Below are 26,643 nucleotides of genomic sequence, written 5' to 3' on the forward strand. Positions count from 1 at the left end.
TTTGAATGAGGGAACATATTGAAATTAATTTTTCCGTTACTGTACACTTAAAAGGGTTGAAGTTGTCAATTTACAGGTTTCCAGATTAATCTTGTACCATTTTACTTTGAATATAGGAAACGAAGGAGCCAAATTGATCTGATAGACTACAAGTTGTTGAGTAAATGCGGAAGGGCGTCTAGTTATTTGAATTAGCAAATTGCTTTACTTGTCATTAGTGTATTCATGCTTCACAAAACAAACAAAGACAAAATTTGAGACAAAATCTCAATCGATCGGATATACAGGACATACATGAATTATCTCTTTTAGTTTACTAGGGACGGACTAGGTTGTACATTATAATGCTTAGATTTTCAACACTCTATATGATAAGGAGTAGAGAAAAACAAATTTGGATAGCTTGAATATCAAGCTAAAAAAAAGATACTCTTGTTTATCGTCGATAAAAAGAACCGTTTTCGAAAAACAAAGAAGAAATGAATTAATTTTTTTATTTCTATTAAAAAGAACCATGAATCCTAATTTTTTTGTCTGCAACAAAGTGTGATACGAGAGTCATTCAAGGAACAAAAAAGTTCTAATTTATGTTATTGAATTCGACACAATTACAAAGATTCTTATTATGCAGTTTTGGCACAAAAAAGCACGTTATATTTTATAGTTACTAAGGGGTTACTAAAAGAGCTAATTCATTATTATTATTTAAGGGCAGAATTTTAAGAGGTCCTTACTACTGTTCATCCTATCAAATTTTCTTTAAATTATATTGAGTAGTTTGAAATTTATTCCATTAAAATGGATTTCCAGTGACGCCATTTATGAGGCCGTATCTCCGTAGAGAGGGCCGCTAGAAAAAAAAATGAAAACTTGTCATCTTATTTTCTTATGTTTAATCTGAATCCGAGAGATTTCTCACATTTTCCCGGACACCCTGTATAATCACGTAGTCATTTTTCATTCTTGTTGAAGTTTCTTGGATTCTTATCATCAGCTTAAGATTTTAATCAAAGCTTAAAATTCATATTTAATATCAAAATCCGAAATCTCAACTTTATCGGTTTTATGGCCACGGAAATATTGAGTAATTTATCTCGATATGTTTCTTCAATGTTTTCTAGTTATGACGACACGATCAACTTACAATTCTTCACGAGGGTTTCAAGTATCAATCTTGATTAAAATGCAAAATTTCCATTCCAATCAAACTTGCAGTTTCTAAATTAATAGGAGCACATTATTTATGACACCACAGCTGAGATTGTCAATCAACGAACTTAACTGCTTTATTCAAAATCCAAATCTAAGCTGAAAATTTCAATTTCGCAGGTCCCTCAATTCGATATCTTCCTTATCTTGTGTTCACAAGGCCGAATATCTAATTTGTGGAGGGATTCATCATTGTTGAGTCGAACGGTCGAACCTTATTATTTGAGACCATTCCCTCCTCATAATTCGAAAATTACAGACATTGTGATGAAATGATAGAGCGATCAGTTCGAAGATGAGCGCTCAGAAAGATAAACGTAGTAAAATCTCGGAGGATTAGAATCTTCCTATTTCCTACCACCAGAAGGGAAATTACGTTGAAATATTCATCTCAGCGTAATCTTTTCAACCTTTTAATATTATATTCATGTTATATTCCTACGTCAGCGGTAAATATAATATTAGAAGGAAAATTCTCGGCAAGATGATTGACGATGTGAGATGAGTTCATGTCACACGTACGACATTAAACATTTTTATGGTTCATAAACGTTTGAAAGTTTCGATGAAAAAAAAATTTTTTTTTTGTAAGTGTACATACATATGTTTTTGATTTTGTGTTCAAGCTATGAAGAGATTTTAAGTTTGGTTAGATATTGATCTTTGAGAAGATAGGATAGGTGCAAAACAAGTCACTTGCGCTTAGGTTGCCCAGCCTCCCTTCGATGTGGTATTAGAGATCTTTTCCTATCGATTGTAGGTATCACATCTGTATTACACATAAATAAATACATAAATAAAAAACGACCATTTAAATAGTTTAGGTATGATTTGAGCAATATTCGAACATCGAAAGGAAAAATTATTATTGTAACAAATTGATTGGTTAATGAAGAAAATTGACATTATACTATCATGACTCGCCTAATAAACATAAAATTTTTTCAAATGAGTTCCAACATTCTGTATAATGACTAATGACAAAAAATGATGAATCATTTTGTGAAGTTCGAAATGTATTGTATCGTTGTTCTTTCTGTTGGGTAAGTTTATAGCAATTGATGAATTTAGAGGGATCCATTGATGTGTTGTAAAAACAAACAACTTTGAGGGCGCTATATAAACATGTGGAATTGTAGCTCTTAACCCATTTTATTCGATAGCTTGAATAAATAACGATGCGATTTGCAGCCCTTCAAATATTTATTCAATAAAAACGAAATAGTATCTACGCACCTACTCAATTATAATGTAAGATGGTAATCAACTTTCGATTTGAATGTTGAATATTTAGGTAATATTCGCCATATTCAGTGAAAATACAATTTCGTTTTTATTTATAGGTTCAAGATGAATTTGTGTAAACTCCGAAACAATGAAATGAAAACTCTGTCATTTTGTTTCTCCCTTCTTGATAACTCGTTCCCCGAACAGAAAGCTATATCAATCCGCCACGATGACTGTATGGTCTTAAACGATAAGTTTCGCTTGATTCTTATTGAGAATTTTCCTTGATTGAGTCACCAAAATCATTGATAATATCGAAAAAAATACCCTAGTATTCCAACAGATTCGACTGGGTCTCTATTTAGTTTGTATGTGTGCATCATAGTAGATATGTGCATTAGTTAGTTAGTTAGTGTATTGTATTGACAAGCACTTTGAAGCTTCCAACTCCGAGATAGTGCTCAAAAATGAAGTGATTGAAATAATACCTTGCAATTTTATTTGAATATACAAGTATATGTATTGAACTTAGAACATTAATAAGAGGAACGGAAATCGCCTTGTAACTGATGCATTTGTTTTGATGCCAACATTTGTAACTCCTTGTCTGACGGGACACTATAGCAGTAGCGTAACATAATTTGATTAATTCCGAAATTATCAATTCATGCCCAAAAATAGTTCACAATGTGATTTATTCATAAAAATTCTTTCGTATTTCAAAAGGGTCAATGTTTTTCTCAGTTTGATGATTAAGCTATTGTGAAGTTATGAAAAAAGTATTCCTAATAAAGCATTCAACAATTAAATCAGGATTCTTCAATTCTATAGCTGCCACTCACAATCGGCTGGCTCGATTGTGATTGGTTATACTAAACTTCCATCTATCTTGTATTCAAGATCGAGCACGAATATTTACTTTCCGTTCTTTCTATCTATATTTTAAGGTATTGAATAAGTTCCCAAATTTTTGATGAAAGTTAAATATTACCCAACTATTTTCTTCCTGACCATTTAAGGTCACTTTGAGATCGAGATGAGCTCGTTTGAATTAAAAGAACCATTTTATTCATTCGTTTATGGTTTCTATCCCAACCCTACTAGGTCTTTGTGAATCTACCATAAGCTTAGACCGTGTTCGAGTAAGAAGAACCGGCTGTTGTTCTGTGTAGGCTTTATAACTGTGTATAATATATCCAAAGTCACGTGGAGGAGCCAAAATATTTCGAATATACAAGGATTGCCCAACTTTTCAGAAATTCCTTTGTGACCACAATGAATTGATTGCTTAACAATAGTTTCAAATGTCCCCGGTATTTAGCGGATCGCGGTGTCTACTTCAAAGGGATATCTGGCCAATTCTTTTTATGGACTAGTTCAAGTGACTTTGGATATACTATACCATGGCCGCTTCAGAAACCAAACTGTTTATTTTTACCCCTACGAGAGGGGTTGGGCGATCCCCAGTAAAATTCATTTCTCAACCTTTTCTCAAGAGTAAGTGGTCCTCCCTCAATGGAGATTGATGAAGGCTCTGTTACTCTATTCATCCATTCAAGTACAGACATAGTGGATGTTCACATCACAGCTGAATGGCAGAATGATATCGATGATATTTCTTTTATCGAAGAATTTCCATTTCTTGTAATATTTATAGCTAATTCGTAGAATATTCCAGTTTTATGTTTGAATTTTAAAAAACTTCAAACGCCCTGACTATAAACCCAAAAAAACATTAACAGGAGTAAAGGGTTTTCCAATAAGCTCATTAATATATTTTATATAAGAATTGTTGCATTTGGGCCTTGGAAAAATCCGAAATTTGATTATCGAAAAGCCTCTTCATCCTCAACTACCAAAATGTTCATGTTTGATGCGGTTTTTCGGCATTCGAAAACGAGGCTGATGTAGCTGTTATGGTGAATGGATTGGGCTACCAAACTATAATAAATAATTTTTAATGTCGGAATTAGAAGATTGTGCATGATTATTATTCCCAACAAGATGGCGCCATGTGCCGCCCAAGCAACGAAACAATCACAATTTTGCAAGAGAAGTTTACTGGCCATGTTATTCCTCCAAAAGGATATCACAATCAATGGGGACAGAGATCTTGTGATTTAACACCTTTAGACTTTTTCCTTTGATGCCACGTGAAAAGTGAGGTCTTTGCGAATGTTCCACAATCGATTCAAGACCTATAAGATGGAATTCATGAAGTTATCGAGGACATACACTCGCATGGCTGATATCGTTTTCCATTGTTAACGAGAAGAAGGTATGACTTCTTCACAATAAAATAAACATCCTTCGATTTCTCGTGAAATATATTCTTTTTTCAATGTCTTTTTTTTAAACCTCTTATTGAAAAATCCTTCACAACTTCTGAGCTGAACCGAAAAAATATTTTCCGGAGAAGTCCGTGTTACTAATAATAATGCTCAAATAATTTGGGTTATTTTTTTTTTTGAAGATTTCTCTTCATCAAAAATATATTTCATTGTAATCTGTACTATTACTGCTAATGCAAATTTCCCTCATAATATTCATAACAATCCTAGATGAAACTGGTCACAAAGCCCATCATGATTTGCTGGTGAAAGTGGAAGACGAATTGAAGTTCATTTCTCACAATGTTCAGCCGCCTTACGAATGACTCAAGTTCGTTTTCGATCGAGGCATTTAGAGATTGGAGTTTACGTTAGTGGGTCATAGCATAAATCAACGTGATATACCTGTACGGAATAGTCGGTCCTCAGGTGCACATCATCTCTTGAATAATATCTGTGATCTCATTAGAAAGAGTGTTTCGATAATGGGATTAGAAGGCCCACTTTATCATTATCTTTGTGATTTTCAATTGGTACCTATTAGGCTCACGAATGAATCATTAGAGAAAATCAGTTAGCTCATTGAATTTGTTGATTTATCTTCAGGGAGTTCTGCGCTTGGTAAGAGGTGAAGATATTCGGTCATTAGGTATTTAATGTGGATGTCAAATACAAAAGATATTTATGGAAATTTCCCATTGATTTCATCAAAAATTCAGACTAGCTAGAAAAAATACTAAAGCCCCATTTTAACACTCTTTTATTCAAAAACTCATGTAAGAATATCAATGGCTTTGGCACTTATATTATAATTTTTTTGCGGCGAATATTTCATTAACAATTACAGAATTTTGGTGCACCAGTAGCTGGAATAATTTCTAGTCCAGGTATGATTTTTCAATTTTTTCGTTAATTCTTATGATTAATATATGTCAGAATGTAATTTGTATCAAACATTCATGAGGTTATGGTGAAACCAATTATCTATCCAATCAGATGAGTTGTGAACACCTTGGGCCTAGTAGTTACTGCTGTAAAGTTATGTTCAGTAAAAATATCATAGTTTTCGAGATGTCGGACAATTTCATTTTTTTCTAAAAAGTGCACCTCTACTCATTAATCTCAATGCTGTGATCACAAATCTTGTTATTTCTATGGGCATTGTTTTTTATTTTACTCTCAAATAGGGTACTATGAGATAAATTCCTGTAGGATTCAGTTATTGTTCCCTGTAAATAATTGAGATGGTCAACCGGATGCTTGGAGACCTATTAGTTTCTTCAAGTATCGATGGCATGACAGTTTCAATGAATTTACAGGGAACGAATTGTTATTGTACATATAATTTAAAAAGGATGTGTTATTCTTCGAGGTGTCGAAGATGGAGTTGTAAATCTTGAAGAGATTTACTAGGGGGTTGTGAAAGTTCGAAGACAATACGGTCGTACCAGATGTGTCACATCTGTGTATCAGGTTCTAGTCCTTCGAGAATATTCGATTTCCAGGAATCCGCGAAGATCTTTGTGGGCGGTACGGCAAAGCTCTTATTGTACTAGGGGATGATACTTTCCCTAATGGTGTGGTCAAGACGAAAGAAGGGAGGTCGATATTCGAGACAGGGTAAGTTCCAATAGGCGGAAAGACAGTTCAAGTTAAGTCTAAGACGAGAAAAGTTCGGTCGGTCAATCTAAGTCGAAGTAAAAGTAAGTCTAGTCAGTTGAAACTTAACACGTAAGACGAAAAGACGGTTCGCGGACTAGATTAAGACGAGTCGCGAACGAATCAAAGACGAGACATCCGAAACTTGTAATAAGACAAAGACGTGATATTCGAAGACGCTTTGAGTAATTAACACCCGAGTCAAAGATTAAATTCAGTACCGTAGTGAGAAACTTGTTATTTGGACGTTATAAGGATATTCTCAATACTGAGTTTGTACTGAATAATTGTGGCTTTGTAAATAGATGAATAATTTAAAAGAGTTCAATTATTACAAACCCGAACAAAGTCACGAAGAAGAAGACGTAATCGAATCATACCTCTAGACGATCGATTAACCAAGCCTACATTCCTACCATCTTGCTTAATTAAGAAAAAAAAAGTAGAATAATCCTCATGTTTGCAAATTCATTTACTTTTTGCTTTAAGTTTCAGTCGTTATGGTGCAAAAAAAATTGTATTGAGACCTTTGTGAACATTTCATAAATAAATTGTCTATTTTATTGCGGTTCTAAATGGTATAATACATGTTATTATTTTACGATGCAGCGTCGGCCATTATGCAAGAACGCAACGCATCGCAACTGGTACTTTGCGTTGCGTTGCGTCGTTTTGCCTTAACGAATCATCGCATTGTAGGGCACACCTGAGCTGCGTCTCCAAGCAACTAGTCATCACGTGTTGAGGGCGTTCCTAGCCTTAAATTTGGGAGCGGTCACCGTTATGGGCTTCAAGTTTTTTGATGGGACCATTTCGTACATTATCTGCTTGAAACGCATATTGAGTGTTAGGTGTTTCCATTTGAGGGGGGTCATGACCCCCTTGACCAACACCCCTGGGACTGCGCTTGTCACGTGTCATCCGTGTCGTGCGTTCGTTGCGTGCTCGACGCAGGGCATTGATGTGACATGCCATAAAATGTATATGTTAAACGACGCAATGCAACGTACCACTGAGGAGCCCTTACCCTGATAAGTATCGATTGCTAGAATTGAAAATCGTTATCCTAAAGCAAACTTCAACTAAAGTATCCATGTCACAAAATTATTTTTGTAGAGAACTATTCTAATATGATGATAATAATTCAATATATTTATTGGGGCAGGCCATGAAAAATATTCATACATTTTCACATATTTCAAGCAATCAAATGCTGAACAGAGACTAATTTGGAAAATTATGCATACAGAACACTTTTCGCCATAATAACAATTAAATGAATCACATACATCAATAAAACTCTCATTATTTGTGTCAATAGATTCAAGATGATAGTTATAAATCTAGAACGTAGTCATCTTATTGAAATGCGAATTAAGACGATTTCTATTATATTTTCTTTACTCATATTAGGCCAATGCTCCTGGAGCAATTGAAATAATCAAAGCTTTGTGCCTATCTATTGTTCGAGGACTCATTTTTGCCACCAGAAGAAAATTCGAATATCTGACAGGTCAAAGTTTGCTAGGTCTACAGGTGTTCATTAGATATTATCCCAATATGGATATGGAATCAAAAATTGACGGTGAATTTTTCTTCTCCAAGTATCTTGAAAAATTTGAACGTTCACCTCCATTAACCCGAAGTTTATCATGAGTGATATTTTATTTTAATGCCTTCAATTTCTGCCAGTGATCTGATAGTGATAAGTTTTTAGAATCCAAGGAACAATTTTCAAGATGTTCACACAAAGTTAGAATTAGTTTTCTTTGAAATAAACGTGAATCACTCAACTGCTATGAGGTATGTCGTTTGGAACCATTCAGTTCGGAACAGTTTCTTTCCATCTGCTGGAGACGTAATAACAATTCTGAAGTTGAATTGGATGAAACTCCCTAAAGAGTTATTCATACAGTTGACAATGAGATGTCTGGGGAGACAAATGAGTCTTACTCAGTTTGTTATATTTTTTATTTCCGGTTCCACAATATATTGTGCTCTTCCAGTCCAATGGAAAATTTAACTTTGTGGTCACGAGAATATGGGGTAATTTTTTTCGATATTATCCTAGAATTCTCTATGATTCTCATTGAGCCAGTCGCGGATTCAGGCCAGATTTTTGGGGAGAAGAGACTTTTAGACATCTTTGTTTCAGAAATTGAGTCTAATTAAATTTTTGTTGATCTTGTACATATTTTAGCCTTAGGTTATCAAATTCTAGGAGAGGGGCAACAAAACTTTAAGGGAGCCTTGGTCATTTGGCCTGGTCTTTTTTCTTTTGGGACAAGTGGAAGATATAAAGCCGCAAATATGCAAAAAATAGAAAATTCTAAGAAAAGAATATGATGATATAGTATATCCAAAGTCACTTGGAGGAAACCAGAATATTTCGATTAGGCAAAGGTTGTCCAAATTTCCAGAAATTCTTTTGGAGCCATTGAATTTATTGCCTAACAATACTTTCAAATAGCCCCTAGTACTTATCGGATCGCGGTATCCACTTCAAAGGGATATCTATGGCCAAGCGTTTTTATGGACTAGTTCAAGTTACTTTGCATATACGATACAACCTTAGTTGTAGCGGCCTTTAGGCTGATATCGTTTTCCATCATTAATGACAAACCTTTCTCTTGACAATGAAATGAACATCTTTGGATTTCTCTTAAAACTTTTCTTTTTCTTCAATATCGAAATGAAACCCCTCATTGAAAAACCTTTTGTAATGACATATGTCCATAATGGAAAAATCTAACCATATATGGCATTTTTATAAGGTTTTTCGTTTATTAAGAAATAAGTGATAGATGATTTTTTGTTGAGAATATGATTCAATGTTCATAGTTTTTTACTTGGCGGATTATCTCATTATCTGAGTAATTCAATTCGTGCATCCGAAATTTCAAAGAAAAAAATCGAATGGATATACGAATTTGAACATGCTCAAAACAATTCCTGATTTTACGTCAATACTTTTTTTTTCGTTCACTGATCGTATCTATCATATGGTCAAAATGTCTGAATTTTTTAAGTTTTGTGTCAAAAAATGTCTCAAACATTGAGATTTCACTCAATAATAGCGAATTTTTGGTCGAATTCAAGCCAAAAATTTGAAAGATAAGGTCGCGTTGACGTATGTATGAACGAGCACTCAAACGCTCCTGAATTCACGTGCTTTCCTCATTTTTCAACCATCATTTGCAAATTTCATTTGTCAAATTAAAGAAAGCTCTCAAAATGGAGGACTATACAGGGTTGGGATTACGTATGGAACCAAGGAAATATCTTTTGAACTAAAAGGACAATATTTAGGAAATTTTTCAGGAAAGTGCAATGGTGCAAAATGCATCTGAAGTGAAATTTTTTGTTGACAATATACTTCCGGTTGAACCGTAAATAGCCTAAACTTTTTCAATTTATTTGGACCTTCTGTAAACGTTTGCAGATGTTCAAAGAGCTTGGGATTTTGAATGCTCACATACTGGGTTAATTGTGAAAAATGTAATAAAAGCGAGAAATTGTCAGTTCTAAGATAGCTTAATATTAATTATTGTGGACAAACGAGAATAATGTTTTAAACAAAATTAAATCAAATGTTAAAAATGCCCGCCTTCTGACAATGTGCCATCCTATCAACAAATTTTCAAGTCACTCTTTCCAAGACCTCTCTACGGTTTACATTCATCATTAATATCCGAACATTTTAAAAAAATTGAGGGTATCTCCGTTTCAACTGGAAGTATTATCAACAAAAAATTGTACATCAGATGCATTTTGCGCAATTGCACTCATCTGCAAAAAATTATAAATATTGTTCTTTTCGTTCAGGACTCGATCCCATACTCTATCCCAACCCTGTATATGAGATGTCTAAAACACTGTGTGTCTTCACTTACCCTTGAAAAACCTTGAGATTAAAGTGGCGACTATTGAAGTCATCCGCCTTCTTGGATTCTAATGCTATTGGTCTTTTTTCATTTGATTTCTGCATCGTTTACTATGGCCCTCACGTCATCCTTCTGTCAATCTCATGTTTTGAGGTTGAATCAACAATATTTTACTTTTGACATAACAAATGAAAATATTAAAATGAAGTCTATGATTGGTCAATCCTTTCTATAGTACCAACTTAAAAATGAAAAAGGGACACTAGCCGAGTTGCCAGAATTACCTGGAACAAAATGTAATCAGTGACTACACCATTATTTCAGACATCTTAACTATACAAAATTAAACCTTCAAAACCCCTCATTTCACAGTAAAGAATGTGGATCAAACCTTTCCGGAAAAAGAAATCCATACGGTTACTGATGAGTAACACCAAATTCAACAATTCCTAAAAGGATGCAAATAGCACCGAATTGCCCAAGAAGGATATTACACGGCTGGCATGTTTGTCAGTGGTCACGGACAAGGCGAAGGACACGCGACTGGAGACTAGCTACGTCGACCTGGTGGCACACATTACACGCTGCCTCTGGTAACGGTGGTCTTATTCGGTTTCGGTTCTGTGAATTCGACTCGGAGATTCTCTGAATGGGTGTTGGTACACAATAAGAGCGTTGCCTCACACTTCACGGAGATATTTGGAGGATCTCCGGGATGATTGATGAATGAGAGTGAGTCTTCAGTTAATAACAGTACATATTTCTCCCTTTTGTACTCTTCAAACATACGTCGTGCTAGAAATCTTCTTGATGCCGGCAGCTTGTATGCGGAGTTCAAACACCTGTTTTGGTCCATTCCATAGTCTGGCGTCAAAGTCAATGAGATTTGGTCTCGTATTTGGTTTATTGCAATTTCTCCGCGAAAAAAAAAGTTTTGTGTCGTGAATGTGACTTTAGAGAGCCATTATTTGGAAGAGTGAATTTAGGAGGAAGTTCTTTTCTCAAATGAACTAGATCTTTTGCTTTTATGATTGCCTAGCCGATCATATCTGATTGAAATGGAATCAGATATTTCATATTCTTCATATTCCTATATGGTATTTCAGTAGAGCAAGAATGCATTATTCAATTCATTTAAATCATTTCGAATTTTACGAATCATGTTTTTTGAATAAATTCAATTTTTCGAACTCTGTCCAATTTCAAACATTCACGAAAAAAGAATTGTTGATGTAACAACTTTGAAATATACTGCGTATTGAAGCTGAATTTATGTGTTCTTTTGGAAATTGAGATAAATCCGAAATTAGAAATGCAAAGTGACATTTTTGAAATGAACACTTTAAATGAGGAAGAATGAGTCGGGTCTTGGAATACCTAATGAAATTATTATAATCTTCCGGGACCTGATCCCAGCATGTTTCAATAACATCCCAAGTTTCAATAAATTCTGCCCAGTTTGGTTCTGATGATTTTCTCAGTATTTCCATGAATATAAAAACTTACCCAGTATCTTTCTGAGGACAGGCAGAAATTAAATTTTTATAGTCACTCCGTACTGACCTAGTCTTACTCTACTTCTGATAAGAGTATGTACATTTACTCCCGGGACACCCTGTATATAAAGGAACAGAAATAAGGGGAGAACTCTTGTAATGACGAATCAAATATGACTGCTATGGATCAACCACATAATGTTAAAAATGCAAATCAAAACGATTCAGATGAAATGAGAAAATTATTGTGATATGCTTCAAAATTGCATTTCTGAATGTTTTCAGTGGAGTGAGCGAACTAAAATGTTCAACAGATCTGCCGAGTTAACTCTGCTATCGATAATTTTATGCAGAAATAAAAGAGGCACTCAACGGCGATTTTACAACGATAAGATCTTGAACTCATTTCCCAGTTGGATTGATCTTACCACTCAATAGTCGGAATATAATTTTTAAATATACGTATTCTGTACCTGATTCTCTACCGTTACATATTCTTCCGCCCTAACCTGTTTACATTACATATATTCAACTACCATTGACCTGTATTACAGAACATCTCTGTCAGGTGATAACATATTTTGAATTCACTCTGTTCTTAAAATCCCGGATGTTGAATAGCTCTCTGAAGTCCCATAGAGCTTCGAAGCTTCTTAATTGGCTTGAAGCACTACAAATCCTCCCCAAAAGTAACATATTCTGAGTCATTGAACACATTCGGTAGGTCATCAATGAATATTATGAAGAGGAGAGGTCCTAAATTCGATGCTTGAGGAACTCCAGATAGGGTGCTGAGCCCATCTGAGACGCCATTCTTAACCATGAATAATCTGCTTTGCAAATACTTAGTTCTTGATCTGTCTTTGAAATTTATTGGAAAGCTCAATGATAAGAGAAAAGTATACAGAAAAATGTAGTGATGAATTCATTATACTGGATGTTTTTGTATGTCGCTCATTATATTAACTCCCTAATAAATCTCATTATCGACTATCAACCTTTCACCGTTGCCATCTTCTTCTTGAGTATACAGATTCGGATTCATATTTTTCTCTTGCATCCAAAAATTTTTAAACTCCATCAGTCAATATAAATATTAATTTATAATATATAATTGGCTAACACCTGCTTTTGGTAATGAAAGATGAAAAATATAAAAAGAAAAAGAAGTACGATTTCTAAGTGTGTAATATCATACGATATTACATTACATTCTAAGTGTGTAATATCATACGATATACATTATTATATTATTATTATTATCATACTTCAGTATTCCGGGTGACTGATGATAAATTCCAGGAATACATAAAAATCAATTGCCTGTTGCCATAATTTAAACCTCAAATATCTAGAATGAACATTTTTATGGATTCTGAAGAACACCCCATCGTTGATTCTGATGAAAATCAATTATTATTCAGAATACGAAATTAATTTCCCAGTGGGTAAACTTCATTATGGTTATTGTGTATATCAAATGTGTTTCGACTTCGATGTATATTTTTCATTAAAACACAACGTAAACATCAAGTCTTGCTCACGATGTTATTCAACACTTTCAGTTAGTAAACTCTCATTAATTTTTGAGCAATTTTCAAGCGATGTTATTTATACCTCAATCGAATTTAAAAAATGGGCTCTGTTGGGGTTATTATTTGATCAAAAGTGTCAACTTTCAAGTGCATAGCTATTTATAGTTTCCGTATATTCTATATTAAATTAAATATTGGAAGTCTATTGTCTATTGAATGAGAGATAATATCGTGGGTTAGGTGGATTATTAAATATTCGCAACTTAACGAGTCGTATATTTTAAACAGTATGTAATTATTATCAAAATGAAAGCAAATGTGAAAAGTGGAATAAGAGATACATTTGACATTCTAAAACATTAAAAATAGAGTAATTTATAAATGAATTTAAATGAAATGAACATTTCAAGAATTACTACATCAATTTGAAGAATTGATATTTATTGATTGACTTTCTTTTAATGTTGATAATTTTTAGCTGTGTATATCTAACACACTGAAGAGATGGATACCATAATATCATACTCATCATAATTATAAAAGTTTGGCAGATAAAGCTGAAGGAAAATTATCTGGTTTTAGTGATTTCGAAAATTTTAGTGTTTTTAGCTCAGGGAAGAAGTGCTGTGATGTGGTTGAATATACAACTAAGGAATCACAACATCATTTTTGCCTCAGAAATACGAAACATCTTATCAAACTACAGTGGACAATGCCTTATTATTGTTATTGTTTGATAATTTTCCTATACGAGCCAGTAATGGTTAATTATGGAATATCGCTATGATAAGCAAGTTTTTTTTCCTCACTCAGAATGTATTCTGGGCCTTATGGCCCTTTCCTGACGGTGGTACTGTATAGGTGAGCTCTGTGTACGACTCCCTACGTTGCCGAGTTGACGAAGTAAAATAAAGTGCATTTCGTTCATCTCTTGAAGAGTTTTCTGATATATTCGGTAAATGCAGCAACTGGAAGAGTGATACATAGACCTTACCCATCCCAAGTCTCTATTTGACAGATATTGAATTAGAAGCTAACGTATAAATATAATAAAGCATAACGTGCTACAATTTATTTAGTTTGGGGACCAAGATAAAAATTATTTCAATTTGAAGTCGCAAAATCAAAAGAATAATGTGTTGAAGTCAGAAGCGTCTGCGCGTTCGTTCAAATTCTTATTCATATGTCATCACGAAATATCGCATGAACCTTGAAACCGTTATATGTGATTTACGTCTGCTGCCAAGTAATGGAATATGTATAAGTTTATCTATTCAAAATAAGATCGATTTTTCTATCGAAATAAATTTTTGAGTGAGTGCTTCATTTTTGTTCAATGAACTCGACAAAACACGGTGTATCTTCTTGCATCTTGTCATTTCTTTTTTCTCCCCCTAAAGATGAATCTGTGTTCCAGAAGGTGCTGGGTGATAGATAATTCATAATTTCATCTATCCGTGTTGAAGCTAGATGGAATTGATTTTGATCTTTAATTTTTCTTCATTTCGTTGAACCCGTATGGAAATTCTGATAGCTAAAGTAATTTGAAAGAATTGATAGCTTTTTCTTGAAACAAGCTGGCAAAAATTAATAATACTCTTATATGCTTAAAATTTTTCTTCGATAAACGGGAATTTGTCTGAAATTGTTTCAGTTGATTACTTTCTCTGATTGAATCTCCAACAAAATCATGAAATTAAAACAGTTATCTTCAGTTTCGTTGGCAACGAACTTTCTTTGTGCTTTTCGTTTTGTAAGACAATATCATGAAGATAAGAAGAAAGTTGCACCCGATATTTTTCCCATTACGTTCGAAGAACTTATCAGAGTTGTCGCTCTCATTTCGCTCTCTTCTTTCTCTGAATGAAAGGCATAAAGACGATCTACTGTCAGGTCGAGTTTCTGATGGTAAATTCCATTGTTACATTCCTTCTTCGGAAGTGAGAGTAGCTGATAAGAAGCTTAGTTAGCTTAACCGTAACCATCTATTAATAGGTTGAGCATGATCGCACTTAGAAATCCAATATTTTCGACAGACCGTGAAAACGTGTCAAAAGTAATTGTCCGAAAATTTTGCTCGAACATGTTAACAATTTTATCGTCTGTTGGGTGCACGACGAGATTCCAATTTAACCCATTTATGGGAGAAAGTTATGTTAAGATGTATTGAATCAGGGATGCATTCGAAATTACATCCAGTTATGGGCAAATCAGTGGAAGTGAGCGGATCATTACACCAATTTGGAATTTATAGCATGGTGTTCATTTGGTGCAAAATTGGCAATTTCACGATACGCACATTGATCAATCTTTATTTATGACTCGAAAAATAATCTGATTCAGTTTCTTTCAGCAGCAGAAATTAGGGTCTGAGAATTGAGAGAAAATAGGTGCAAAAAAACGCAAATATCTGAAGGTTGCATGTGTTGGTTTTGTGGCGATACCTATCTACAAATTCGAATGTCTGCCTTATTTTTTCGGGAACCGTGGGAATATGAGACGCAATCGTACTAGAAATCTAATCAGCTGCGATTGCGAAAAATTTTAAAGGAAGGAATAAGCAAAAATTTATCCTCGAAACAATGAAAAGTTATTTTTGCAACAACATCAAAAAAATACTTTCCTTTGCACGCGCTAAAAATTTTTGTAAGGAGAAGTAGGTGAGTTTGAATTTGAAATCCAAAGAAGTGCAGAAAACAAAGGTTTATATTCAAAATGTTCAGGATTTTGAGGTCAAAATCAGTTCTGTGTAGTTGGTTGGCGAGAAAAGTACATATAAAGTACATAAGTAACTATCTATTAAAATGTTTAAGAAACTCAACTCTTCACGGAAGGTTCAGGTACGAATAACTCAGTAAAGTTTTTCTCTTTGATTCCTCAATAATTGAAAAAGTACCTATTCGATCGAATTAAAATTTAAACATATAGCCGAAATTTTGTGAGGAGTTAAAAAAAATGATTTTGAAATTTACGGTATCTCACAATTTATTACTATCTAATAAAATGTTTAAGAAACTCAACTCTTCACGGAAGGTTCAGGTACGAATAACTCAGTAAAGTTTTTCTCTTTGATTCCTCAATAATTGAAAAAGTACCTATTCGATCGAATTAAAATTTAAACATATAGCCGAAATTTTGTGAGGAGTTAAAAAAAAATGATTTTGAAATTTACGGTATCTCACAATTCATTCATCCGATTTTAGTGCAACTTGTGTCTATATGAAGTTCATCAAATTCCACATACCTATGTAGCTCATATTCGGTTTTGGTTTTTTCGGTTACTTTCAAGAATAGATCGAAGAAATGATAGAAAAAAATATTTAAATGAGGAAATTTTCGTGAGGTGCCGGGTCCATATTCGGAAGATGCTTCATCACTCCCAAAATGAATGTCAATTTCAATAGGGATTGATTTTATCTGAAATGAAAATTTGGATGCAAAATGTTCTTCTGTGAATATGGCATCGTCATCATATGAGAAGAAGGGAAAGCAAAAAACGAAAAATTGAATCTTCCAGGCATATGCCCATTATTTATTTCTATGATTTTTCGTTTCCCTAAGAAAATTGTTTCAAATTATATCTACATGATAATGAGTTGAAAATAGCATTTACATCTATGTTTTTATTACTTCTATTGAAACGGTAAAATGGAAAAAAAATACATGTCTGTTTTCATTTTACTAATTTTTTCTTGTGATATAAAAGTAAAAATAATCTTTTTGAGTTGTTGTTTATCAACATTTTGAAACTTATTTTTATTTCAAATTTTTCAAGGTATATTGGGCAAAATTATTTAATCGCAATATGATGGAAAAATTATAAAAAATATTGAGTTGTCAATACAAGTGTATGTATTATGCATTCCATTGAATTTGAAAACCCAATTGATTTCTTAGACATGATAATGATGAAATTGAGGTAAATATAAATTCATCCAAAATAAAATGACAGTTATTATATTTCCATTCTTCAATTCTATAAATTACCATTACAGCTTTTCGGGAGATTTTTCAGAAAAGTTCTCAGTGGTATGACATATTCTACAAGTTCGAGATGGATAAGTATTTATGCATGATATATTGGAATTCATCCTCAAGGTCATTCTCCAATGCTGATTGGAATTTATCAATAATTGTTCAACATGAAACATGCATTTATTTCGCATGAACTATTGGTAGATATGAAAAAAAAACAAAAACCTAATCGATTTCTGTTAAAATAGAAATAAGATTACATACTCAACTGAATCTGGTAAATTGGGCTGTTTCTGACAATCTCTCTACAAGAGAATAACACCACTTCGAACAAGGATTGAATCTTTGGTATGTAAATTAGGGAATGCTAGTTTGATTTTTCTTTGAATGCTGAGCTTTCGGTCTTCAGTAATATAGTATAAGTAAAACATTACTTGAACACACAAACTGAGTTTATGAATTTATGGAAATATAATAGAGCTTCATTGCAGTTCTTCAAGCTATTTGGATAAATCGAAATATCACTTTGAGATGATCGATAATAGACCTCAACCAAATGTTCTATCATAATTTGTAAAGTAGAAAAATATCGAGAATGAAAGCATAGGTATTCTTTAATTAATTGCATAAATCATTCATTAATTGATAACTAATAGTGATGATATAATGAGATATTTATTTATTTACCAATACAGACAACAAGAATGTGTTTGTTAACTATAATACATATCAGCCACCATTGAAAATCTGCGTTTTATATTAATAATTCTATTGAAACAGAAAGATAGAATACATTGAATAAGTTATTTGTCGGTCAATTAGATACCTACTGATGAATCAGTGATATCTCTGAAGAAATGAAAATATAGAATCGAAGAATATTTCATCAATAATCTGTGCTTTCGTTAATGCTGAATAACTCATTCCATAAAACATGATGATCCTGATAATATTTCATCAATACATTGAAATACAGTGTTTATAATTGCATCGGTTAATAATCATCTACTAGGTCGTTTGAAGAAATGGCACAAATTCTTCGGAAATCTTTTTCAATAATTATTGAAACCTGTGATACCAGATGAGAAATAAGAAGTGTTGATCCACCGGGAAGTTGTCAGTTCAAATTTCACTGCACTTTGGTTCAATAAATGTGTGATACTTTCGAAGTAGGCTGCTAGAATCCTGAGTTCTCATTAAATTCCATCAGATGCATCGATATTACTCGTACTATCTAGGTTGATCGCGTCATCTTATTTTGAGAATTGTTACGTTGCTTCTATCCACTAGTTTGAAATCTTCTTTTTCATTGAGTAATGAACTAAAAAAACTGATGAAGAACTTGGATGACAATGGTTTTATTATTATTTGGATAACCATTTCCGATAATTAAATGAAGAACTATTTATTCCATCCTTGGATCCAAAGAACACGAAGTCACCCCTGAATTTCTGTACTTAAAAACACCATCCAGATTCAAACAAGAAATAAAGTCAACCTCCTCGAAAAAAGGAAGTATTTATTGCTTTTTTTTTGTCTTAAGTAGGTACGATGAATAATTTTCGTGACGTCTAGCTTAAAACATCTTATTCGGATCAATGACTTTTTTATGATATTCCATAAGATGATTTATACAATACTTCTATTATGCTTGAATTGAATATTTATTTAAATCTTCAAACCAGCCACTTATTAGGAGATGAGTTGACCTCTCTAACCGCAAATTCACTAAATCACCTTGTAATATTGCATATTCTATAAAAGTTACACTATTTCGAAGATGGCATCTCAGCAATACGTATAGGGTAAAGAAGCTTTCTAGTCAATAAACACTTTGAAGCATAATAAATAAATAATCCTATATTTGAAACTTCATATACCACTTAGGTGCAGATCATGTTAATTAATAGCAATGAATCTATAAAACAACAATTTACATTTTCATTGAAGTTCACTCAAATCCTTTTCATCCAAAAACTGATCCATTGAATTATAACATTTTCTCATCAAAAACATCTTTAGTGATTTCTTCTGATTATCTGCGTAAAATACTATATTTAATAAAAAATGACTTCGGTTCAATCGAATTTCTTTCAATGAAAGAAGTTGCTCGAAGCTGATCTAAGGCAATCTTCTTATCGTTCATTTATCGATGAATTCATGAGAAATTCAGAAAAATCAGAATAAAAATGTAAAAACTTCAGTTCCGCTATTCTCTTCTTATTGTTCATTTATCGATGGATTCATGTACCTACCCATAATGTGCAGATACAGTTTTCCTTACTTCTTATTTATAATATTGTCATGAACGGGTTGGTCAGAGAATGTTAACCAACGTTCACTTATCTCCGGTTGAGATGTTCTTTTAACCCCTGGAAGAGCGGCTTTCCAGAGGTCTCGGAGAGTTAATAATTATGTAAATTCACAAAGATGTTATGGGTGAATCCGGCCCGTCGCTTCAATGGATACGTCTTTTTAGTTGACTTTCTTTCTCTAGGGACAGGATTAATTTACTGGGTCAATAAAAATCGATTTAAATTTTAAGACTAAATATAATAAAGAAAAATAAAAATATCCAAAATTGCAATATCCCCGCAATTTCTATGTTGACTCAACGGCAAAAACTTAAAAAAAAAACAAAAAATGTCTCAAATAATCTGTTATTCAAACAAAAGAAACAAAATACCAACTTTGAACTTGGGAGAATCGGGACTACTCAAATAAACTTATTTTCATCGAAAAAGCATTCAAACATCAACAAATAAAATAAAAATTAATTAGCCAAAGGACTTTCCCTTATCCCGCGATGCTAGGTGAGTATTTTAGGCCCTGCCTAAACCTAGTTTTAATTTTTTCAAACTGTTCACTCGAAACGTGTAATTCCTTTTTATAATAACTCCACTCCCGATCCGCGAACTCCGATCTAACCTAATTTATTCCAAAAAAATTCTAAACTTTATCCCAAAAAAAATAATAATAATCCCTATTTTTCTATTTCTGACCTAATTCTTCCTTTCTCAGAGCCAAAACAATCCCTTTTCCTGAATACTTTAAATCTCGGAACACATATACCAATTTACCGTCTATTTAACTTATCCTTATTAAATATTACTCTGATATTGAAAAGAAATTGTTTCGCTCTAAGTCCGGTTTCGCGACCGATCTTCGAATTCTCAACCCTTCTCAATAAAAGATCCTAAGCGATCCTGACTTCTTACTTCGACCTCAACAAAAATCGTAACATAATACTTATCTAAGACCGCCCCAACAATTCCTCAAGATACCATGCCAATTAGATCATTGGTTAAAATTTTTTTTTATCCTTTTTCAATGAGAGACCCTACCTCTACTTCAAACTAAATTTTTCTGTCGATCTCAGCAAGAAACATACTTCGCCTACCGACCTTTTTGCTGTGTCATCTGAGAACGACCCTGACGGTTTTTCGCATGTATCGAACTCAGATAAGTCAAGATTTCCCCATATCTAAATTATTTTTCTTATCCGTAAAAAATATATCGATTTCACCAACGCAGTGAGACGATTACTAAGAAAAGTCGATTGAAAAATAAAACATCCTTATTCTAAAATAAGATCAGTTTACACAAGTCACGATCGCTCTTTTGAATTTTAACGTCCATCCTTCTGAATAATAATTCCAATAATTTCCAAATTTACGATTTACTACAATATAAATCAGGCTATGGGCAATTATGTTCAAATTTTACTTCTGACAGCAACATTGTCAGTCATTTTGAATTACAGTATTGTTCAAGTCCCCAATCGAAAGTGAATCTGAATCTCAAATGCATTGGAAACCACTTTATGAGATTTTAATTATAGGAAACGGATTAGGTGAGTGGAGAACTCTGGATCATATGAATCTTTATAATTATTAGTTCTCGATTCGGAAAACGGAATATCTTAGCGGTAGAGAAGAATCATCCGCTATTTCGCGAATGAGACTATCCATCGATACAAATGCCGAGCTACCGAATGTTTTTTTTTTCAACTGAAGATTGAAAAATATCAGAGAAATGTTGTTTGATAAGCATAATAGACTTTCTAGTTCTTGCTTCAAATCACATTTTTGAACGCTCGTTCTTAAGGGTGTTCAATACCTTGTTCATACCACTGCTATTTCAGTGCTAATCAACTGCATTTGAGAGACCAAAATACAGGTCGGATTCATTTCATTTTTTGAGTGAACAATGACGTGATAGTGAGCTTGAACGTATCGTCTCGATTTTCAAAGAAAAATCGATAGTATTCCGCAAATTGAACTTTGAAACTAAACACATTCTTCAAATGACTATTCAGCTTTAGAGAGACTTCTCATTTCAAGTAACTCATCGTTAAATGTTCAGTGATATTATGAGTTTTGAATTGGTGCAAACATTTTTTAAAAATTGCTTGATTTGCTCTAGTTATTGATGTTTTTCAAATAGAATTATGCTTTTGGGAAACGCCTCCCAAAGGTTTACGCCTTTTTGCAGCATGAACGCCAATAGAATCTTGGACCGATCTCTTCACCATCTCTTCGCAATGCCTGCTTTATAGAATTTTGAGCAAATAATGGTCTGAAACGATAAGGTTCGACACACTGATGACGAATCCGATTGCGAACGTGTGAACGATATCTTTCGTACGTAAGGTCCTAGAATATTGGAAGTTTCAGGGCACTTTCGGAATCCTTATATTCAGAGTTATAGTCGGTAATAAACTAAACCTGACTAGGAATTCAGTAAATATGGCTGTTTTATATTTTGTGTTCTTGTTTAATAATTCTGTTGCGTCAAGTGAATTTCACAAAAACTTTACGGGCAGTTGAATATTCAGAGATACGCATTTAGGTCGAAAAACCAACCCCAGTAGGTACAGCGAGGGCTAAAATTAGAACAGGAACATTCTTGGCGCTACATATGGTCATCTTGAAGTCACATCTAAGGGCAAGGAATGAAGACGTGGACCAATCAGGGACTTGGATTGCGCTTTGGTTTGCAAAATCCAAAGCGACGCTTAACATCCCCAGGAAATTGGAGTACAATATTCAGTACGCTCGTAGCTGTGTAAACACATAACTTGTACAGCCAAATTCAATATATTAGTTAAAAAATCCGGTGTTTCATTATCTCAATTTAATAGAATTACAGTTGATCGAGTCAACCAAAAACAAATTCAAAACAGCAGATTCGATCGAGATGAAAATTTGCGTTAGGATATTGAATGATAATATGAAGTCTCGTGCTATGTTGCATGTTAATTACGTAGTCAGAACATTATGAAATATGGAATATCGAAAAAATTACATCTACGCGGTGATCACAAAACCGATCGAAATGAGATTTTGATTGGTGATGACTAAGTTTTGAATGAACAATTTTTATTTCAGATTCACAATGACGATTAATTTCTTGCGATTGAAATATAAAAAATTGTATCCGGCGTCCTATATTTGAATGAATTCAATCAATAATTCTCAATTCTAATTGAAAATTTTCGTTTCCGTCTGAACTGTATCTATTATCTTTTATTCGATATTCACACTAAAGAGTAGATGAATATTTGTAAATACTCGTATAAGAAATATATGTGCCTAGGTACTAAATTTTGGCGAATGCAAGGAATTATTGGAATGTATTAGTTTATTTGTAAATAATATTTACAGTTGCCTTGTTTCCGAAGAAAAGACAAAACAAAATATGTCATAGGTCTTGAAAAGTAAAATCATAAACGAAACTTTCTCTGCAGTTTGGGTGCTATTCAGGGTGTGCGATTTCGTCACCGCAGTACTTTGATCCAGATAATTTCAAATGTTTTGTATCGTTAACCTGAATTGACAATTCGTTGTTCGCTTCAAGCAGAACAAAATTAACCTCAAGTATGTGTGTCACTTCTTTTGTCGTCTACTGAAACGTTTTACGTATTTTATTTATGGTAATGAATTCTAGGCACACCAATTTTTGAGGAGAGCTAGAGTAATGAGTGTGGGAATTGCGAAGAAAGTTTTCTTCGATGAAGTGAAATTGTTTCAAGACTTGATTTAATATTGTTGGTAATGAGTTGAAAGGCAATGCCCACGTATTTTGTCGGAATATACATTTTGAAAATATATCAAATCCGACTGAATTTCATAGTACCATTTTTATAATTTCAAACCATTCATATCATTTTGATTCAACTGAATTTCAACCTTTGACCTTCATAGTTCAGATTGTAGAACTGAAAGAAATTTCATGCGAATATTATAAATATAGAGGTGGAGAAACTTTTGGAAATGATAAACCAAAATTGAATACGAAGAACAGTTTGTCGCCATTCAGAGTTGTTGTGGGGAACTCCAAACCTGAATAAATTAAATTTGGAACATAAATCAAGAATCACATTTATTCAATGTGCAGAAAGCATAGACGTCGAAGAATATAATATTTTTGGGAGAGGTACAACATGAAATAATTTGATGTACCAGAAATTTTGGTGTTTTTCTAAAGTGTACGCAATGCGAAAAATATCTTTTTGAAATATTCTGAACCTTCTGTATCATACAATATGTTCAGTAACGTACTCGTGCTGGTTGAATAAACATGAAATATGAAAATGGTATTGAAGTCTGGTCCTTTATTTGCACTCTCATTCAAATTCGTATTGATGTAGATAGTTTTTTCACAAAATTTTCCATAAATTAATGAAAGATGTAGAGATTGTAAAGACATATCATGAAAACATGATACTTCCAGCAAAATATCATTCATGTCTTTTTTGGAACAATATTGTTGTAGAATCGGAGAAGCTAATGAAAATAATGAATGCATGCTCGATTGTTCGATTTTATCCTATTGAATATTGGCACGAAAATATAGAAGGTCATTCCGTATTAAAAATTTTCCGGTTGAAATCGAATGTCTGAATGAAGTTGGTATTTTTGTTTTGAAAATAAAAAGTGCGTCCTTGCCATGAACTCGAAACTCATCCTCTCCTGTATCTCAGTGCCTGTAGCTTGTTTTTGATCCTTTGAGTCCTTTCTGCGAAATATATTCTCAGAGGGTAATGCGGTTAGAAATTCTTGATAAAACATTTTATCAATGACAGAAATTAGTGAAATCTGATTCTTCCGTTGATCTCTCAATCATATATAATATAGGACTCAATTTTCCACGAATATCATTCTTCTCTTCTGCAAACAGTTTTCCAAATACCGTTCGGGTGTATGGGAATTTTCGCAACTATTGATAACAGAAAATAATATTATATAAGGATTTCACACGTTAATGAACTTACCGTTACATTCGAACCCTGAACCTGCCCTCAAAATTTCAAGCCTTTAGCACATTTCGGGTTATTGCGTACACGGAAAGAAGGAAAGAATTGATTTTTATCTCAAATTGTTCTCCAGTGTGTCCAACCGATTTATTCGAGCTCAATATCGGTCCAATTACAAATTACAGAAAGTGACGATAGCCCGCTGTTTTGTGGAATGTGACTCTGGTCCAATTTTTTTTAGGAAATTACTTCATTTCTGACATCTAAGTATGTACAAGGTTTTATTGAAAAAAAATCTCCTGAATTTCATCATACTACCTATGTATCCTTTTCAAGATAATCAAGTACAAAGCTAACACTTTCCACATAAATCTACAAGAATACATTTTTCAAAATTTCCCATTAGTGGAAAATGAAAGTACAAGAATTGACGTAGTTTATCATAATGTTTTCAGATGGCATTTACATTCATCAGACACTTAAACAATAAAAGATATTTACAAATATTATTCAAAATGTGCAACATTCGTTTCAACATACACGTCGCACCGATGCAAAATCGAAAGATTCAAATTTGCTAAATGAGGAACCATTTCATCGCAAGCATTTCTAATTTGAATCATTTATTTTCGTAGATATTGTTTGTTTTATACTCGATTATCTCGAAAACAGCACACTATAAAAAAGATTCAAGAGACCTTCTTTGAGTGAAGCTCTGTTGATTTTAGAAAAGCAATAATTTTCTTAAAAACACAGTGGCGTAGATTTTCAATAAGAAAAGTAACATCTCATTCCTATATCTACTCCACTGGATAATTTTGGCAAGACACACTTACCTATCTAATTTGATACATTACATTATTAAGACTTTTATACTCAACAATTAAAACTATGAATTCTATATTACTAGAGTTATAAATAAAAAACAAATTTTTTTCTCAAAAATTTAACACTCTCTATCCCAAAAACGAAGCTAGTTAGGATATATGTTTATATGAACTTTTTTTCATGAAAAAAAATATATGACGCCAAAGTTATTGAATTAAAATCTGGACAACCCGGTATATTTAATCTGAAACTGAAGATCGATCAGATTTTTTTTTGCGATTCTGTAAAGAGAAATTTTCTTCTATACTTTGTGAATGCAGAAGTATTTTTTTGATATTCTAACGCAATACCATCTTCTTGAAAGTGTTCTACTGCGCAATAGAGAATTTAAATATCCTTATGAATGAAAATAATTCAAACACTGTAAAATGATTTCAAAACATTTAGGCAGGTTCACATAGTTACAACTTAAAAAATGTTCTGGTTATTGAAGAGATAACTCGATGTATTCATATTATAGTACTTTAAGGAAGTACCTAGACCATTTAAATTTATTATATCATAAATATTCAACGATTGGATTTAATAGGTATCAAAAATGTTGAGAATCTCACCTCTACTATGCCGGATCTCAATGGAGGAAACAACCAGAAAATAGTCGATTAAACACAAGAACACTACAACATAAAACCTCATCGTAGTAATATATTCAACTTGTAATAAACTAAAAACAACATTAACAAAATTCAATAGAATGTACACATTGAGTTCATTTCAATCGGAAATAGTTCATAGAATCCTATTGGTCATTTTCCGGCAGAAAGAGGATTCAAAACGTGTGTGCGTACCACAGGAATTCTTATGCGATCGACGACCGACCTTCTCACGTGGTATTGACAGTTCTAAGATGAAGAACAAGGTGATGTTAGGCACGATTTGGAGCCGGTAAAAGACTGAAGAGTTACTTCTGGTCTGTCGGGCAGCAGAACGGCCCATCTGGGTCACTGGGACAGTGTAGCGGTCTCCCCATATAACGTCTCATGCCCCTCTTGGTACCACGGTACAGGGACGGGTCGTAAATTGGACAGTACCAGAGATTGTGTACGTCAGTACCGGAAGCGATTGGAATTCGGGACTGCAAGATGTTGAATAATTAACATCATAAGCAGTATGTGAATGATTTGTGATTTATCTATCATTACGATTGAATATTTCGAAATTTATTGAAAGTATTTTGTTTCA

General features: G+C 33.3%; 1 protein-coding gene across 1 annotated transcript in view; it reads right to left on the reverse strand.

Annotated features, from left to right (window-relative positions):
* The window catches only part of LOC123688810 (serine protease filzig), a 55,143-nt gene extending 28,763 nt beyond the window's left edge, over positions 1–26,380 (reverse strand). The window contains exon 1 of the mRNA XM_045627482.1: positions 26,016–26,380. Within this exon, the coding sequence (XP_045483438.1) occupies positions 26,016–26,097 (82 nt within the window). The 5' untranslated portion in view covers positions 26,098–26,380. The remainder of the gene's footprint in view (positions 1–26,015) is intronic.
* Between the last annotated feature and the right edge of the window lie 263 nt (positions 26,381–26,643).

The sequence above is a fragment of the Harmonia axyridis genome, chromosome 1 (assembly GCF_914767665.1).
Source record: "Harmonia axyridis chromosome 1, icHarAxyr1.1, whole genome shotgun sequence".
Lineage (NCBI taxonomy): Eukaryota > Metazoa > Arthropoda > Insecta > Coleoptera > Coccinellidae > Harmonia > Harmonia axyridis.